At 35.0% G+C, this 20,086-nt stretch overlaps 1 protein-coding gene across 1 annotated transcript in view; it reads right to left on the reverse strand.

The window, feature by feature from the left end:
* Positions 1–1,449: 1,449 nt before the first annotated feature.
* The window catches only part of NPHP3 (nephrocystin 3), a 39,332-nt gene continuing 20,695 nt past the window's right edge, over positions 1,450–20,086 (reverse strand). The window contains exons 11-27 of the mRNA XM_023207436.2: positions 19,301–19,415; positions 18,885–19,028; positions 18,319–18,416; positions 16,207–16,309; positions 15,682–15,764; positions 13,760–13,898; positions 11,863–12,027; positions 10,404–10,498; positions 9,743–9,865; positions 8,335–8,524; positions 7,911–8,152; positions 6,874–6,949; positions 5,985–6,112; positions 4,286–4,526; positions 3,118–3,243; positions 2,437–2,552; positions 1,450–1,803 (exon numbers count right to left, since the gene is read on the reverse strand). Of these exons, the coding sequence (XP_023063204.1) occupies positions 1,623–1,803; positions 2,437–2,552; positions 3,118–3,243; positions 4,286–4,526; positions 5,985–6,112; positions 6,874–6,949; positions 7,911–8,152; positions 8,335–8,524; positions 9,743–9,865; positions 10,404–10,498; positions 11,863–12,027; positions 13,760–13,898; positions 15,682–15,764; positions 16,207–16,309; positions 18,319–18,416; positions 18,885–19,028; positions 19,301–19,415 (2,365 nt within the window). The 3' untranslated portion in view covers positions 1,450–1,622. The remainder of the gene's footprint in view (positions 1,804–2,436; positions 2,553–3,117; positions 3,244–4,285; positions 4,527–5,984; positions 6,113–6,873; positions 6,950–7,910; positions 8,153–8,334; positions 8,525–9,742; positions 9,866–10,403; positions 10,499–11,862; positions 12,028–13,759; positions 13,899–15,681; positions 15,765–16,206; positions 16,310–18,318; positions 18,417–18,884; positions 19,029–19,300; positions 19,416–20,086) is intronic.

A 20,086-nucleotide genomic window follows, 5' to 3' on the forward strand; every position in this document is an offset into this window, starting at 1 on the left:
GCATTTGTCCAAATTTGTAAACACTACAAATCTGAGAATCAAATTTAAATGATTCTAATGTGAAAGACGGAAAAGCAGTCCCAAAATTTGCTTACCTCAGAGACTCAAAATGATAGTAAAACAACATACTCAACTTTAATTCCTGTCTCATTGTTAATGGGAAGTTAGTTATGGTTCTTCTTAAATGTTGTACAGAAAATAAGTATTACTAGTTTCTTCACTGAACAACACAAAAAACCTAATAGCCACTTAAGAATATTTATTTATTTTATTTTTTTTGAGACAGAGTCTCACTCTGTTGCCTAGGCTGGAGTACAGTGGCGCAATCTCGGCTCACCACAACCTCCGCCTCCTGGGTTCAAGTGATTCTCCTGCCTCAGCCTCCCAAGTAGCTGGGATTACAGGTGCCCGCCACCATGCCTGGCTAACTTTTGTGTTTTTGGTAGAGGCGAGGTTTCACCATGTTGGCCAGGCTAGTCTCCAACTCCTGACCTCAGGTGATCCACCCATCTTGGCCTCCCAAAGTGCTGGGATTACAGGCGCAAGCCACCGTGCCCAGCCAAGAATATTTATTAAAGGAAGCGGAAGCTTTGACCTCTGCATCACATTTTTTTCATATTTCCCTTTCTGTAATCTCGCACTTTGGGAGGCCAAAGCGGGTGGATCACCTGAGGTCAGGAGTTCGAGACCAGCCTGACCAACATGACGAAACCCCGTCTCTACTAAAACTACAAAAATTAGCCGGGTATGATGGTGCGTGACTGTAATCCCAGCTACTTAAGAGGCTGAGGCGGGAGAATCCCTTGAACTCAGGAGGCAGAGGTTGCAGTGAGCCAAGAGAGCGTCACTGTATTCCAGTCTGGAAAACAGAGTGACACTCTGTCTCCCCCTCAAAAAAAAACAGTATTAATGAATGAAAATTATAACTAGAATGAATAAGTACTCTACCAATTCAGATTTAAAATTGAGTTGTATGAAAGCTACCTTTTTCATTGTGAAGGTGCATTTTAATGTGAATAAAATATTCCTATTTGAGAACTTCAAATATGCATACACAAAGATGTTCCAGCTATTTTTATCTTTTTAAGTATGCATTCTACATGAGAACATTTGGGTTGGTAGTAAAATAAGTAGTAATATCAAAATATAGTTTATTATGTTTAGATTTCATTCTTTTGGAATACATAATTTTGAGTGATCATGTCCCCAACTATAGTTATTCAGGCACAAATTTTGGAGGTACAGAGAATAAATAATATTCACCTTGGGTGGCCAAGATTCATGGAATTCTTGAACTCCTTGTCTTAACTGCTGTGCCAGCTTTTGTTGAACAAAGACCAATCCACTTTTCATGATTTGCTCCTCATGTCATCTTACAATTCTAATGTGTCTACATCCTTGGATACCAGATGATAGGAAAATTCTTTTAAACAATTAAAGCAGACACAATCACAATTCCAACTTAATGCATTCCAATACAACTTCATACAAATAGCAGTTAAATCACACATAGTAAGAGTAAAATTTCTTAAAACATTTTTTTAAAGTTTCAAATTCAAATGTTCCGAATGTTTAATTATTTTGTCTTACGGTACATTTGCAAAGAATTCTAACTGCTGCTATTACCTTTGTCCTTGCTGAAGGAAAACATTAGGAGAATGAGCTGTTTTTAAGCTAAACGTGTCTCCACTTGATGAATGGTGTGAAGGAGCTTTTCCACCCAAGAGTGATGTTTCTGCTTCTTTTATTTCCATTGCCCTTTTGTATAATTCAGCAGCTTTTTCAAAATCTCCTCCTTCATAGCTTTGAGAGAGCGAGAGAGAGAGAGAAAAAAAAAAAAACTCTTAAAATGAGAATATAACCTCTTACCAATTCAAAATGACCTTATGGGATACAGAAAAAGAAGCTATAAATATTTGCCCATTTCCCCCCTTTTCCCAGTGCATTCACTCAAGCAGACCAGTAAAACAACACCCAAACTCTTCTCCTTTTTACCAATATCAGTATTTTTGTGTCTCATATGGATGTCATTAAAACCATGTTGTAATAGAGGCAGTGAAATTGCTAAGGAAAGTTAGGTATTCTCTGCATCCTGAGAAAAATACAAATGAGTAAGCGAAAGTCAACATATACTTAATGGCAAATTCACTCTGAGGACAGCAAATTACCCTATTACTCCCAGAGCCAGTTACAGTGTAAACCATCCTTCACTATTTGCCATGATGCATATATACACTCCTCTGCAAAACAGATCATGCAGCCTTTGTTTCATTTCTGGATACTACTTTAGTACCTCTTGAAGTCGATCAGCAAAAAACAACCCCTCCCCACTCTAAGAAAAAACATTCAGTAATATATATTTTGTGCTCTTCTTAGACAAATTAAAGCTACTTCAAATAACAGAGGCTTTATAAAGAAAGTGAAAAAAATTCTTACCTAAGCACAGCTAAATTTTTCAATGTTTCTCCAACTCGAGGATGCATCCGACCCAGGCTATCTTCGTAAATCTTTAATGCTCTTTCATATAATGGCAAAGCTTCAACATGTTTTCTCTTATTAAAAAAATAATAATGCTCACTTAAGCACACTGGGTTTCTGAAATTAATGTATTCTAGACTAAGCTAACTGACTTTGATTATGTTAATATCCTTCTAAAAGATGGGAATAAATAGATTAATTTATGAATAATCATCGAAGAAGCAGTATAATAGAAAGTCAGATACTTAAGATTTAGACCTAGCTTGGTAACCCTCTGACCATAGTCCAATACTGTACGCAAAAACCTGTTCCTTTATTGCCCAATGGGTCCCCCACCTGATTCTTGCCCATCATAATCAAATGCCACAGGCTTAAATACAGTATTATATGGAGGGGTGTAGGGTATCTCCACAACTTTAGAAACTAAGCCTATGCTCTGAACTAAACAATATTTTACACTAAGAGGAAGGGACTTCATATAAGTCTAACTTCAGTAGTTCCTCAAGTACTAAAGGAAGTATTAGAAATATCTTTAAATTGTCTTTCATTCTATTTACTGTTCCCTATCTAATTCATGTTTATCTATATTTTATATCATAAAATCATTCACTGATAAAACGTTAAAATATGGGAACTTACCATTTGGCTATAAAGAACAGCTAAGTTCACCAAAGCAGTAGCTACACTAGGGTGCTTTGGGCCAAAAGATTTCTGTCGAATTTCAACAGCCAATTCATACAAAGGTACAGCTTTGTCAAGTTTCCCCTAAAAAACAAAAGTTAAAGCTAACAAAAATATAAGGCAATAAATACTATCTTATCAGAGCTTTCTTCATATGTAAAATTTCATATTAAAGAGTAACTTTGAGGAAAAAAAACCTCAGAAGCATTTCCTCTCAGCTGAATGATTAAGTTTATAGATAACTGAAAATCTAAAGCTACACTGTATACAAAAGCATTTCCTCTGATAATTCAGAACACCCTTTAGGATTATCCACTATTACTGTTTCTAGTGTAGTAAAAACATATCAGCTAAAATAGATTTACCATATTGCACATAATTTGGAGATAGCATCAAAATAAAAAGCTCATTTCTTGCCAAATCCTTTCCAGATTTTTCTAACTACTTCATTTCACCTGAAAGTTGGGCAGAAATAGCAGCAATGTACCCTTCTTACTAAAACAACTTCAGTGTCAGGATGACCAGTAATAGTTCCACAAAGTCTAAAGATAGTCTACAAAGCTCTGTAACTATGCTAAATGAAAGCCGACTTCCCTGGATTTTTTCTTTTTTTTTTTTTTTGAGAACAGCTACAAAAATTCCAAATATCACTCAGTATAGAACCTTATGGCAAACAATGGTTACGTTTAATTACAGGCAAAGCCAAGAAAGAATGAAATAAAAATGTTCACTTAATCAACTACAAAGATGTCTCCTGATTTCTTATGTTTACGTTGCTTTACACAGCAAACTTAATATTGGTCGAATTTTAGAACTTCTGAAATGTAAAATAAGTTTGATTTAGAATGCTAATAAATGCATTTGTACTTGGAATGTATTTAACAAAACAAAACCAGCATATTAATTTACTAGTGTGTTAGTTCAGAATCAATAATCAATGTAACCAGTTCAGTATGAAATAATTATTTTTAAATGTTCTGCTCAGTTACTTGTTAAAAGTTAAATCATGATTTTTCAAGCTCATGTAAACTAACCTATTCATGAGAAAGATGAATTATTTTGCTGATAGCAGTTATGGCTTAACTGATGTGTTGTAAAACATGTAAGAATGCCAAGGATTACTTACCATTTTCTTATACAAGATGGCAAGATGCTTCACTGTATATGCCAAAGAAGGGTGATCAGGAGCTAATGCACGTCTCCGAATATCTAAAGCTCTTTCATAAAGTTCTTCTGCTTTATCATACTGTTTCTTTTCATTGCACAGAGCTGCCAGATTATTCAAAGACTGAGCACAGTCAGGGTGATCTGGTCCTAGAACTCGCTCCCTCATTTCTAAGGAACGCTTCAGAAACTGGTCAGCTGTTCTGTGAACACAATCCCAAAATGGCTTAAACTATCTATTCTCTAGAGTTTGGAATCCTGACCCCTAAATTGAGTGGAGAACTGAATCATCTTTCTTCTTAGATTCAAGTTAAAATAAGAGATTCAGCTCAAAATCTTACTTTCCCCCTCTTCCCCACCCCTATCTCTTCCTGCCCTTTTCCTGACAGTTTGAGGGCCTAAAATGTGTGGATGATTGCCTCAATTCTCCACTTCTGAAAGAAAAACTGCTATTTTCCAAAACAAACTTTTTATAATTTAAAAATTATTAGACCTAGGTCAATTAAAAGATTTTGGTATACACTCTTCCTCCCTTTGGAGTTAGTACTAAATAATTTTTATTTATTTTAGTGTGTGTGTGTGTGTGTGTGTAACCTTGAACTCCTAGGCTCAAGTGATCCTCCCACTTTAGCCTCTCAAGTAGCTGGGTCTACAGGTGTGTACCACCATGTCTGGCTAATTTATTAATTTTATTTTAGAGACAGGGTCTCACTATGTTGCCCAGGCTGGTCTCGAATTCCTGGCCTTAAGTGATCCTAATGCCTCAGCCTCCTAAAGCTCTGGGATTACAGGCATGAACTATCATGCCCAGCCAGTACGAAATAATTTTTAACAAAAGAATAAATCATTATTTTTTACGTAAGGTTCTGTAAGTGGGCTAAAGATTTATTATATTTTTCTGACATCCAAAGTTTCAAATTTGTTATATTTTTCTGATATCTGACGTCCAAAAATACTTATTTTTGTAACATATAAATATAAATGTCATTTTGAATCCTTTTACCCAAATAAACTGACAAAACTAGAAACCATCTGCATGATTTACCATTAGTCCCAAGCTGCTGCTTCTGTGAGGTCTCATGCACAATATCTACACAAACTCACTTTTCATAAATATGTAAAATACACCAGGGAAGGTACAGAATAACTTTTCAGTTAAGAAACAATGTGGGCCAGGTGTGGTGGCTCACAACTGTAATCCTAGCACTTTGGGAGGCCATGGCGGGCAGATCACAAGGTCAGGAGATTGAGACCATCCTGGCTAATACAGTGAAACCCTGTTTCTACTAAAAATGCAAAAAATTAGCCGGGGTGGTGGCATGCGCCTGTAGTCCCAGCTACTCGGGAGGCTGAGGCAGGAGAATAGCTTGAATGGCAGGTGGAGGTTGCAGTGCGCCGAGATCGCACCACTGTACTCCAGCCTGGGCAACAGAGCGAGACTCCGTCTCAAAAAAGAAAAAAAAAAAAAAAGAATGTGAAAAGAAACACAGTAGAGAAAATACCATGGTCTTCAGGTATGTGGATGCTCATTATATGACATCATACACGAAATTTGGCATTATCTATTTTTTTCTAGCTTTAGACTTGATAAAAATGTAAAACAACATTGTATCAAAGAGGAAATGGTTAATTATTTTCATTATTAACCCCATGGTACTCACTCCAGGTTATTTTGAAGATAGTAGAGAACACCCAGTTCATTGAGGGTCCGAGCATTATCAGGTGTGTCCTTACCTAATGTAAGCTCTTCTAACTGTAGAGCCCGTCTACGTAAAAGGGCAAATCCATACTGCAGCGAACATGAAAAATGAAAAGCAATCACTAAGTAGGTGCAATCCTTGATTCTGAAACAATATATGAGGGTCCTAAAAAATCTTCCTTTTTTCCCATTTAATCTAGATAACTTATTTTAAGTATCACAGTAAATTAACTTGATGATTACAAATATAAATACTTCCACATGGCAACACATTCTAAAATTCATTAAAAACTATTTCATGAAAATGATTGTATTTTAGAAAGTAAACTATATCTCAAAGTGCTTTAAGAAACAATAGAATATAATTAATTTGCAGATATTTATCAACCCCATAGGTAAACACATAAATATCAGGTCCATAAAAATGCACACAGCATTTTAAATTAAAGAAATATGCTACATTTAGACTTTATCAGCAACTTAAAAAAATAAAAATAACTTTTATTGTGTATTTGAGGGAAAGGCTTTCTTCACATTTGAACATAACACAAAATGTTAACTACATTTATTTTATTCCTTTTTCCAACCCTTCAAAGAACTGAGGTAGCTTTAAATTCCGTCTTTCAAAGCCTAACCTTCAAATGAATTTAGAGTTCCACTTTTTAAAGTCTAAATTGTACTTCTCAGTAATATGATATTTTAACACATAAATAAGAAAATGTTAAGTAGTTCTCTTCAAAAAAACTGGAAGATTCTAAAATCTAAAGCTCTTAAACATGTGGGGTGTATGCATTTATGATGCTCTTTTCCTCTTACATTCAAAACACAACACAAAAGAAATCTCTCCTTACCAAGTTGCCTTTTTTCTTTATAGCTTTCTGACGAATTTTAAAGGATTTTTTCCTAAAATGTTCAGCTTGTTCATATCTTAAAAAAAATTACAGTAAGTCAAACAAAAGAAACATATTCAAAGTATACTTCAGTGAAATGAAAGCACTCTTTTCATAGTGTAACACCTTTTTGGGCTATTAAATACCTCATTTTTCTAGAAATGATAGTCATACGACATTACAACTCTCTAAAAAACCCTTCATAAAACAAAATATGACAAAACACTAAGATATCTTAGTCTATCATGGATGTTTCTCTGATAAAAAGTTCTGTTCGATTAAAAAAATTTTGACAAAACAAAGTAAGTCTAGTCCTCTAAGTAGCTGACATTTAATAATCTTTAACTCATCCTAAGTCTCTGAAGGGCAACCTAACTAAATGAAAATCCAAAATTTTAGTTTTCTATAGCGCACTATTAATTTTTAACAACTTTTTCTGCATAGACTAATTTCTGGTCAAGTAATGTGAAATTCACACAAAATTTGTATGAAACAATGCTTCTAGAAGTTAAAAAATGAAAACTAGTACATAAAATTACTTTCAGGCTATGTGTGTAAGTTGTATATGAAACGTAAATAAATTTTATGTTTAGACTTAAAACATAAAATTTTATGTCCCATCCCCAAGATAATCTCATTATATATATGCAAATATTCTGAAATCTGAACAAATCCAAAATCCTCAACACTTCTGGTTCCACATTTGGATAAAGGATACTAAACCTATAATAGTAAAGCACTCAAAGTTAGTCAGCGAATGAGCCAGGATTCCAGGCTTCAAACCCAAGACTACGTGACTCGAAAGTCCCTGTTCTATCCTTCATGCATCTTCAAACAGAGATGAATCTTACAGTTTTAATTTTCTCTGTTTACCACATGAAGACTAGGCACAGGGTACGGAAAAGTACACAGTGATAAAATAAAGCCTACCCCATAAGTACATTAAAACTATAATTCCCCTTCATAAAATCAGATATTACTGATCTAAAAAATCTTACTTATTTTGTTTCTGGTACAAAGTTGCAAGTGCCTCCAGTTCACGAGCAGTATATGGATGGTCCGCACCATAAGCGTTTTCTGAGATTTCCAATGCCTGTTTATACAGTTGTTCTGCATTGCCAAACTTCTTCCACTGCACATATACACTTGCTAGTTGGTGGAGGGACTGGGCTACCCTTGGGTGATCGGGATCTAAAGCTGTTTCTCGAATCTCTAAAGACCTCTGCAAAGGTACTACAGCCTGGGGGAAAAAAGGGTGAAAGGCCAATTAAAGTGAGTGAAATGCTACAAGATCTGTCATCTGATTAAATATTAAAGATTATAGCACAACAAATGAAAACTACATTAACATCTTGGAAAAACAGAAGAGTGAACACAAAAATCCCACCTGTCTCTGGCTTGCCATTGATGTACTGAGCTTACCTGACTGAGAAGGCCTAGATCCTTGAGAAATCGCCCCAAGGTTTCATAAAGATCAGCTAAGCAACTCATGTTCTCCTCGCCTTCGCAGTTTTTCTCATATTGCTTCAATGAATCGAAGTATTCTGTTGCCATTGCACTTTTGTCTTTGCCAACAAACTGCCAATAACTCAGCAACTCAGCAAAGTGTCCCCTGTTTCAACAAATAACAGTACTTTAATGAAAAACACATTTTAAAATCCACTACAGAATCAAAATTCCAAAATTAATATCAAGTTACTGACAATTTATTAGTAGGCGAGTATTGTGTAGTGAGGTGAGACTCAGATCACTATCTGAGTTCTACCACTATCCTAGCTATGTGATCTTGAGCAGGTTGTCTGACCTCTTAGACCTCGTTACCTTCATCTGCAGAAATGGAGACACTACCCGCCTCGGCTGGTACTGTAGGGGGATTATGGCACACAGTAAGTAATCCACAGTGTTGGCTGTTATCCTTAATACCATCATAGCTACTTACCAATGGGAATCTATTTGAATCCTTTTTATACATTTTACAATATGGAGCCAACTGCTGAGTTCACTCCCAAAATTATTTTAAGTATGGAAATTCAAAGAGAAGAAACTAATGAAAAATAAACTGTCACAGAGTATCTACTTTGCATTTTCATCAAGAAATTGAATTACAATAGTAAGCTTATTCATCTGTAGGTGATTTTAAGTAGTATGGGAGAGCTGGTAAACTAAAATAATCTGATTTCAAAGGAATCATGAAAAATTGGAATGGAGATCAGAAATAATTTAAGAGATGCAACAAATTTGAAAGAGTTTATATAGGAGCAAAATAAATTATGTACGTATTGTATAAGAAATGTCTAAATTTCTAAGTAAGGCAGAAGAAAACCCTCATGAAGTTTAGTAGGTTAGACAGTTAGCTCATAAAAAGGTAGTTCTGCCACTGACAAACCAGAACACAACAAAAGAGACAAACAGAATACATTTTGAATTAGGGTAATTATTTCTTTAAATTCAACACCAGACAGATTCTATTGTAGCCCAGAGTCTACTTTGAAGCCAATGCTTTCAGATATCTGAAGGCCCAAAGAAGCAGACATCATGAACCACCTATCTGGGTGGTTTAGATTTAGACCTGCTTAAATGTAAGCATAAGATAAGAAGTTGAACAGAAATCATTCCAGCTCTGATTTCATAAAGCAGCAGTACTCTATGTTTTCCTCCTGGGAAAAGTAGATCTAATAGAGATTTGTAAATTGTCTCAAGATTTCTCCTAAACTGTTTGTATTTTAGATACCTGGACTAATTTTTAAATTAAAAATACCATTTTTCTTTGTTAAACTGAACATCTTTAAATCTCTCTTTTTGGGGAAGGATGTTCTATAATGTTTCTTACCTTTTATAAAGGTTTTGAGACACAAAGAGATTAAGAAGGCAATCATGCAGCTTCTGTTTACTTCCTTGCTGCTGAAAAAGCCACGGGAGTTCATCTGCACTTCTCCAAGTCACTCTGTCCTGACTATCGTAAGAGAGGAGACAATATTCAATATCTTCCTACAATGAGACTGCCTCAAAAAGGCTTCAAACAAATGTTGAAGGAAGAAAAATATATTTAACATATGTCTCTGATTCTCTAAGTATAATTTAATACTAAAAAAGTTAGGTCAAAATGAGAGACTTTACCAATCTAAGAAAATAAATTCAGTGACATGCAGAACCATCAACCAAACTCTAATAGTATTTTCCTAAAACTGAACTATTTTAAAAAACCCTCAATGGACCCACATACACACATACAGATACATGGACACAAACTATTGGAAGAAAATAAAAATAATAAAATGATCCTACACTGATTTTCCTTGTTTAAACTTTTAGCATAATATGAAAAGACAAAATCATCTTTTGCTCTTTTGACATTAACAGAATAGGGAGAGGATTTAATCTTTTTTGTAATAATTAAATTTTTATACTTTAAGTTGTAAGCTAAGAAACAGAAATAAGGACACAAAGGTGTTGCAGAAGTCACAGAAGAACAATAGGAACATTTACAATACCTTAGCTGCAAGGTGAAATAGTTGATTAGCTTTTGCCTGTATGAAGAAGTAATGGTGGGGTCTTCCAGGTACTCCAGTCTCACTGTTTCCCAAGCCTAGGGAAAAAAAGAAAAAATACTCAGTTCTATTTTATGTAAGTCACTGTACATCTAACAATAGATTTGCAAAACAGAATTTATAATTATTCCTATTTTATAGCTGTATACTAGAAATGTCACTTAAATGTTTTTAAATTTAGGACATATTTTATTTGATAAACTGTTACTAGAATAAAAATTCCTGTACTAATATTTATAAGCTCAAAACACAATTTAATTCAAACTTGAGTTAACACATTAAAAATCTCAGAAGTGTGGAATGAAAAGTTACTAAAAAGAATAAATTATATTCAAACAATACACAATAAAGGAAAAAGGCTGTGAAATTGTAAACATTTCACATCTACAAATACGATACAGCATACTCAAATGTAAGACTTAATTTGCAATTGTGTATACATATAAATCAACCATGGCATTGCAGATGATAGGAATCATTTTATCCAAAGCACCCTAAAGATTTACTTCTATGTGCTAAACATCTTTCTAGTTCCTCACAAAGACCAAGAACCATCTCAATTAATTTGCTTCACAACCCCTTTTGTAAACTGCTAAAGTCTGCCCAGGGCTTAGAACTTGCCCAAGTTTAGATAGGTATTAATCCAGGAAAAGGAGGCTGACTGGCTTACAGAGTACAAACTCTTAATACATATACAGTCATATGCACATAACAATGTTCTGGTCAACAACAAACTGCATATATGATGATGATGCTATAAAATTATAATCAAGCTGCCCTATACAGGCATACCATTTTAAAACTTTTATACCACATTTTTACTGTAACTTTTCTGTATTTAGATACACAAACACTTACAGTCACACACAGTATTCAGTACAGTAATATGCTGTGCAGGTTTATAGCCTGGGAGCAATAGGCCATACCATATCACCTCCAAGTGTGGTAGGTTGTACCATCTAGATTTGTGTAAGTATGCTCTATGATGTTCACACAATGATAAAATCACCTAATGATGTGTTTCTCAGAACATATCCCCATTGTTAAGCAATGCATAGCTGTATAATAATACCAGCAATTCAATGAAACATAATTGAAAAAAACTTCCTTCTCTTCAAGAAATAAACCACCTTTAAGAAACTATTTTTGATCTTTTGTATCTGACTTGTTTTTTAATTTTAAAAATTGTATTGTGGTAAGACCACTTAACATGAGACCTACCCTCTTAATAAATTTTTAAGTGTACTACAGTATTGTTAACTTTAGGGACAATGTTGTATAGCAGATCTTTAGAATTTATTCCTTTGGCAGAAACAATCTTGCAACTGCACTCCAGCCTGGGTGACAGAGGAGACCCTGTTTCTTAAATAAATAAATGAAAAGACGCCTAAAATAACATTACCTGCAGATGTTGAAACCTGAGCAAGCCACAACCATAAGTCAACAAACACATTTTGTATAAACTGTGAATAAGGGAGGTCAAGAAAGTCCAGGACATCTCAGGGTAGAGTTCCATCAGTTCTGATTCACTCACACCATTGTGACTAACATTGACAAGGCAGAGAATCTAGGTAGCAAAACAAATTAACAGTAATCATAAAGCACCTCTATAAGTAACTAACAGCCATTAAAATTTCCATAATTCTTTTAAGGCTATTTTTTTTTTACCAAAACTTATAATCCAAATGATTTAATAAATCAAAAAATAGATTTCTTAAAACACACTGTCCAAAAGGCATTAATCAAGATTAAGATAGTGTATCTATAAAATGTAGCACACCAAAGATAATACTCTTACAGAAAAAAGTATAGTGAAAATTAAAACTGCATAAATGTATTATTATAATTAATGGTAGAATTCCAATTCCAGGAAGAAGTGGAAGAAAATAGCCCTCCTATTATAAACATGTATGGATATCAGACACATTTCTAAAAGCACAGTTGATCCTGGAAAAAAGATAGGAAAATCCTCCAACTGTAAAAAATGAATAGGAAATTGAAATCAGAGTTTTGACAGCTGAAACTGCTGGCTATGGGGGCAGTGGAGCTAGAGGACAGGCAGCAGCCCCCAGGAACTTAAGGGTTTAGGTTTCTCACACCCACAGGGGGATAGAAGGTGAGCCCTTAAGCTGTGTGAGGCAAGGAGGTGGAACTAGATTTCTTGTCAACAACAGAACCGTTGAAGAGCTTTGAAGGACCTTCACGCTCAGTGAAGGGGTGCATGAGAAAAACATTAGCCCACAGACATGGAGAGAATACAAGGAAGCTTGCGGGGTTGGACTGGGCTGAGAAGTCCAAACCGCGGGAACCACCAAGCTGAAAAGTTAACATAAAAATAGATCCAGGTTCAAACTATGAGGTTGCTAGATATACATTTTCAAAAACCAAAACTGAATACATCAACAAAAACTAAAATGTTATTTTAATTACATAGCACTTAATTCTAAAAATATATATGGAAAATTAGACAAAGCAATTGTGAATAATAATAATAAAAGGAGATTTACCCAAGTAACTACGAAAGCTTACTTTAAAGTTCTAATAACTAAGCAGTGTGGCACTGGCAAAGAATAGGCAGAATCAGAACAGAAGAGCCTAGAAATAGACCCACATTTATTTGTGAGCTTGATATTGTCAGTTGGCATTGCAAATGAGCAGAAGACATGTATTATTTAGTAAAAAGAACAATTAATTATCGACATGACAGAGGATTAAAAAGTAGATCCCTTCCTCACACAATAAACAAAAAGATACCACAAGAGTTAAGGACTTCACACATGAAGAACAAAACTGTAAAACTTTTTGAAGGAAATTATGTGTGTGTGTGTGTGTGTGTGTGTGTATAAACACAAGCATATATATATGAAACAAAGCTCTGTATAATGGATGAAACCATAATGAATGATACTATACAGTATCAAACAGGAAACAAACAGGAAAAAGACATTTATTTGCGAATTTTTTAATAAAGGTTTTCAGTACGCAGAACATTTAAGACACCTACAGATCAATAAGGAAAAGACAAACAACCCAATTAAAAAATGGTAAAGACTTGAACCAGCAATTCAGAAAAAAAGGAAACAAGGATAGCCAGTAGCATGAAAAGATGATAAATCTCAATGATAATCAGGAAAACACAAATTTCCATAAGCACACTCTGGCTATCAGCATTCCTGCATACGCCTGAAACATATTCAAGCATAAATTTTAAAAGAATTGTTATTTACTTCCATTCACACACACACAAAGCAACTAACATTCCTTTTTATAAGTTTTACCTGCTTCATTTTACATTTTACCTGCTTCATTAGCTCTTTATCCACATCATTTGCCATGGACTCCCGGATAGAGTGCAGAACAAGTCTATATAATGAAACAGTATCTTGACACTGGAAACACTGATGAAGGATTTTATCTAAATTGCCTGCTCTCCCAGCACTGTTGGAATTGAGAAGAGATTTAATTTCTTACAGATTGCAAACATCTATGAAAATTTTGAGATCGATTAAAAACAATGTGAACTCTTATTTTTTGTACTGCAACCAATAACAAATTCAATAAAACATGATACAGGAAAGTGGTAGTTTTATGCGGCTGCTAGAGTCATTGGGTTTATTTTACTATATATAATTTAATTCAGTGCAATAAACATGCTGAAATCTATTATTTGTCAAGCAATTACTAGGCATTAGGGAACATAAAAATGAGTCAGTTATGGATCTTATTATCCAGAAGCATGCCACCTACATACAGGAAGCAGGGAAACGATGGTAAGTATTGTTAGTTAGCCATGCAAATTAAATTTGTGTGGAGCCAGAATTTTGAAAACACAAGGCTAAAGAAAATCATTAAATGGGGGGGGGGTTTGTTTTAAAAGATTACACAATATTTACCAGTTTTTAAAAATAATATAAAGATGTACAAAGAGAAAAAACAAAGGGTCCATAGTGTCTTTAAAATAGGTACTTTCAAAAATAAAAATAAAAGATACTTTCAATGAACATTATTAAATGTATGAAAAATGACTCACACTCCTGAATCATACTCATTGTATCACTTATGTTCACAGAGGACAGATGTGTTGCCACAACTAACAGTGGAAAAGGACGGTGGAAATATCACAGGCAGCCTGGGCACAGTGGGTCATAGGCTGTAATCCCAGCACTTTGGGAGGCTAAGCAGGTGGACTGCTTGAGCCCAGGAGTTCAAGACCAGCCTGGCTATCATAGCAAAACGCCGCCTCTACTAAAAATACAAAAATTAGCCAGGCATGGTGGTGTGCTACTGTAGTCCCAGATATTCAAGAGGCTGAGGTGGGAGGATCGCTTGAGTCTGGGAGGCAGAAGTTGCAGTGAGCCGAGATCGAGCCTCTGCTCTCCAGCCTGGGCAACAGAGAGTGAGACACTGTCTCAAAAACAAAAACAAAGATGAAATATCGTGGGCAATGTAAAGTTTCAGAAGATTTTTTAATTTCAAATTTGGTGCTCAAGATGAGAACATGGAATAAAGAGACAAGAAGTACTAGATTCGATGTCTGGAAATATGTGTGCTAGAATTGCCATCTATTGCAATGAATAACAAAAAATGTATTAAATCTTTTTTTTTTTTTTTTTTTTTTTTACCTCAGATTGAGAAAAGACAAAGTAGAGTGATGCTATACTGAAGAAGAAATAAAAGTAGTAAAACATTCTAATGGTTGAGAATAGATAGAATAGGGTAAAGCTATACTGAGGAAATAAAAGTAGTGATACCCTAATGCTTATCTAAAGGCAGATTACTAATGGATACCTAAAATAAAACTATTTTATAATAAAAGTTTATCGGGACTTGAGAACACAATTAAAAATTCGTATGTATATCTACCTCCTGACATTCAAAGACACCTGAAATAATATTCTAACCCTCAGTTGTTTCCTTCACTTTCCCAAAGCTAGGGGCCACAAATGAGGGTGAGGATGGCTTTCTTTTGCAACCTCCAATAGGGAACAGATTAGTGTGAAGAAAATTAGACAAATCTATCAAGTTCTGACAATCATGGGCAGTAGGTACTCAATCTTCACCTGTAAGCCATGTTCTCACAAATGTTAGTATCACTATTCAAATAAAATCTGAGTGGCTCAAGAGACCGGTGTAGTGATTGGTTCTCAGTTTTGCAGGGTGAGAAAGGGTCTGCAGCAATCACAAAACATGCAGAAGATCATGTAAAATAACCAACACTTACCGCGCGATCATTTTGCCGAAAAGGGTGACATAAAGGGCATTGCAGGTTGTAGCAGAACGACAGTGTCGTTCCAGCTTCTTCTCCTGCGCCAGTTTACCAAGAAAAACAAAACAGAAATACAAAAACCACCCTGGAATTAAGCGGTCTTTACTATCCAGCCATCAACAAATACCCCAAGAGAAGTAACACCATTGCTGCCATCAGTGACATCACGCCTTGCATGGTGGATCGTCGGCTGTGGTCAGCCTTCCAACTGCAGACCACAGATGTGGCCAGTAGGAAAATGCTTTTTTGCTTTTAAAATACCTGCTTAATACTATATAGTAAAGTAAACCTTAAGACCAATATCTTTTTATTGCTTCTTTTCTACCTGTCATTAGTTTAAGAGGCAATACATTTACCAAAGTAATTACAAAACTCTAGTTTTCCTTATAACAGATCCCCTACATTGAATTTTAAGTCTCATTAAGATGTTTCATAGGAAAGATAAGAATAAAAGATTGCATCAAAATTAAAAATACACACCTGCTCTTTACTCAATTTAATGTCTACAGAGTGGCATTCTGCAACTATAACAGATTTTGCATCTTTTGGACTTAAGGGATCAAGATGAAGTGTAGGCCACAACCTTTTATTTAAAGAAAAGAAAAATGAAATTTTAATAATACAAGAACTGTAATTACCCACAACACAATTTAAAATCCACCACAGGAATTAACTTTTTATATTGCTTTTGTAAAATAAGCAAAACTAATGTCTATTAATCATATTAAGTAATTAATATATCTCACTCATTCTAACATGTGTATCATTTCAGCAATGAATCACAACAAAGTTATAAAATAAACAGTATATACATTAGATAGTTGTATGGTAAACATTTCTAGTTCTATATTCCATACTATCAGTAAAACTAAGCATAGGTATGAGTATCTATGAGGAGTAGCACCAGACACAATTATTGTCCACAAGCACTTGTAATGCAACTGAAATTGAACTATTACAACATAACATTCTCGATGTGGTAGTGAAAAATGGATTTGTGGGGGAGTTAAACTTATTCTTTTTATGTATAAAGTACACATACACACATGTATCTATTTATATATACAAGCTGATATACAATATGTGTGTGGCATTAAAATTTATTGGGGGAGGCAATTTACAAATAAAATGTCTAAAAAGGTTCCTTATAGGAGCAAAAACAGGTTGAGAAACACTGTTCCATGTGATCCAATTGCTCTACTACTTTTTTTTTTTTCTTCTGAGGTGGAGTCTCGTACTATTGCCCAGGCTGGTGTGCAGTAGTACGATCTCGGCTGACTGCAACCTCCACTTCCCAGGTTCAAGTGATTCTCCTGCCTTAGTCTCCCAAATAGCTAGGATTACAGGTGCCCACCACCATGCCCAGCTAATTTTTTGTATTTTTAGTAGAGATGGGGTTCCACTGTTGGCCAGGTTGGTCTTGAACTCCTGACCTTGTGATCCACCTGTCTCGGCCTCCCAAAGTGTTGTGATTACAGGCATGAGCCACTGCACCCAGCCATTTGTTTGTTTTTTGAGACAGAGTTTCACTCTTGTTGCCCAGGCTGGAGTGCAGTGGTGCAATCTCAGCTCACTGCAACCTCCGCCTCCTGGGTTCAAGTGATTCTTCTGCCTTAGCCTCCCAAGTAGATGGGATTACGAGTGCCCACCACCACGCCTGTCTAATTTTTGTATTTTTAGTGGAGACAGGTTTCACCATGTTGGCCAGGCTGGTCTCGAACTCCTGACCTCAGGTGATCCACTCGCCCTGACCTACCAAAGTGCTGGGATTATAGGTGTGAGCCACTGTGCCCAGCCACTCTACTACTTTTTAAAGGACCATTAAAGTGAGCTTGCATTTCAAAATAACAGGTGTCTATTATTCCCAGCCCAGCCTTTTCTCTATTTTCCTCATCTATAAATTTAACTGCCTACTAGACATTGTTATGTGGAGCTACTCAAACTAACCATGATTAAAAACTAAATTCATCACCTTTTCCCCACAACCTGCCTGTCCTCCGTGTTTCCTATTTCAGTTCATGAAGCTATGTTAATTAATTTCTTAAGTCAGAAACTCCAGAATCATCATCCTGGCTCTTTCTTTTTCCCTTGCATCCCAGATCTATCTAACCTCCCACCAAATCCTTTTTTTTTTTTTTTTTGGAGACAGGGTCTCCCTCTGTCACCCAGGCTGAAGTGCAGTGGCACGATCTCTGCTTTACTGCAACCTCTGCCTGCCTCCCAGGTTCAAGTAATTCTCCTTTCTCAGCCTTCCAAGTAGCTGGGATTACAGGCATGCACCACCATGCCCAGCTCATTTTTGTATTTTTTGTAGAGACAGGGTTTCACTATGTTGGCCAGGCTGTTTTCAAACTGCTTGCTCCAAGTTATCTGCCTGCCTTGGCCTCCCAAAGTGCTAGGATTACAGGCTCACACCATCGCGCCCAGCCCCAAAACCTATAGATTTTTTTTTCATAAATTCACCCACTTCTCCCCATCCTCGCTGCAAGTTACATAAAAAACATGAAAACCATAAATGCATATTTAAAACCTTTCCTTGTTTGTACTTAAAACATTTCATGTACTCTGAAAGAACTAAAGTTGGCATCGTACCTCCATGCTGGAGGGCATGTTTCTACATTCACAGAAACAATTACTCTTACATTCACTGGCAGTGGATCTATCAGCCATTTCATGTGTTTTTCAACTTGCTTAAAAATATAAAAACAAAATTCAATCTATTAATCAAAATATTTCAAAACAATCCAATAATAGCTGCCCAAATAAAATGAAATTCTCATTAAGTTTATCTTATTAAGGATAAAAATCTTATTTTGGGGTGATTTATTTTAGAATTTTAAAAGAACAAGTAGCAAACATTATTATCACCAATTTGAACTCCGGACATGTCAGGAAATGTCAAGGCCCTAAAAATATGTCAAAACTAATAGTCTTTGCTAATTGTGTAAATTCAGTTGGTCTTTGTCAATAAAATATTAGTGTCTGTGGACATACAATATATTTTTTAAATCCATGTTGCCTCCCTAGAAATAAAGAAGAAATATGAAAAATAACATATTTTCTTCTCACAAACATATAATTTAAATGCCTGATCTAGCTATTACTGAATTTTCATCTCTTTCTGAGTGTATCAATAGGTAACAAATAGAAAACGGTACCTGAACTTGATCTATAGAATCAATAACAATGATGATGCTGCCTTGATGACGAGCAGACAGTTTTTCCAGCCAACGTGGAAATTCTTCCAGAAGCTTAGCAGGATCCAGTGTCAGAGGAGAGACTGACCAAGAGTGCTGCATCAACTACAAGATAAGAACATACACAAACTGAAGTAGTTACACATAGTTACTGAAGTAGTTACAGAGCTGGGGGAAATATTTCTATTCTCACTTTTTTATAAACCAAAATCAAGTCACCAAGAGGATCTGATTGTATCGAATATTATTTTTAACCTAATACAAAACCAGAACAGGTGGCTAATACTGAAAATCAGTTTATCAGTAGGTACTTATTAGTCCCAATAATTTCTGAATCTAAATAAAATTCTGTAATTCCAAAAGATGGAATACTATACCTTTAGAGTTAGTCGTTTAATAATCAAGGAGGACTCTGAGCTGGTCGACATGGGCCTTCCCACAAAATGGGAAAGAATCAGCGTGTTGGGGGAATTCTTCTGTTGTAATTGAATCCTAAAATAAAAAGGCAGCACTTTTATAAAACTGATAAAGTTCCTTGACTGTCAATGAAAAAAGAATTCACAATGCAGTAAATATCAAATGTTGCCTAATTGAAGAATCAGATGGTCTGTTACTTTTAAATAAATATGGAAGTTTCTGTTTTTACTCCACTTTTAGATCCTTCTAAATAATCTTTTAAAAAATTGTAGATTCATTTTAATTACAAATAGATGTTAATTAACATAAACCAAAGTACTTTACATATGAGGGTAAGGTATTAGTAAAATAAGCATTAACTTTTAATTAAAAATTCCTACTAGAGGAAAATTTGTTAGGTACAAAAATATTATTTTCCAAACATAACTTTAAAAGGGTAATAAAAAGGAAACAACTACATATGCTAACCCTTCAATGTAAATAATTATGAATGAAAGTATTTTTACTGCTTGTTTTTAAGTAACATAATGAAAAAATAGTGTATTAGCTTATATGAACCTTAGTCCATAATTTGAAGAACTAGATTGCATTCATAGTAAAGGTTATCCTTAATTTTGATGTTCTGTAGAATGTATTTCACTCTAACTAGTCTGCTTTTGTCTTGTTTCCAATATTTAAAATCCCAATGAAACTTTTAAGTAAAGGCAATAATTAAAAATAAAGGCACATTAGTCTATAATCCACTT

This window comes from Piliocolobus tephrosceles, chromosome 2 (assembly GCF_002776525.5).
Source record: "Piliocolobus tephrosceles isolate RC106 chromosome 2, ASM277652v3, whole genome shotgun sequence".
Classification (NCBI taxonomy): domain Eukaryota; kingdom Metazoa; phylum Chordata; class Mammalia; order Primates; family Cercopithecidae; genus Piliocolobus; species Piliocolobus tephrosceles.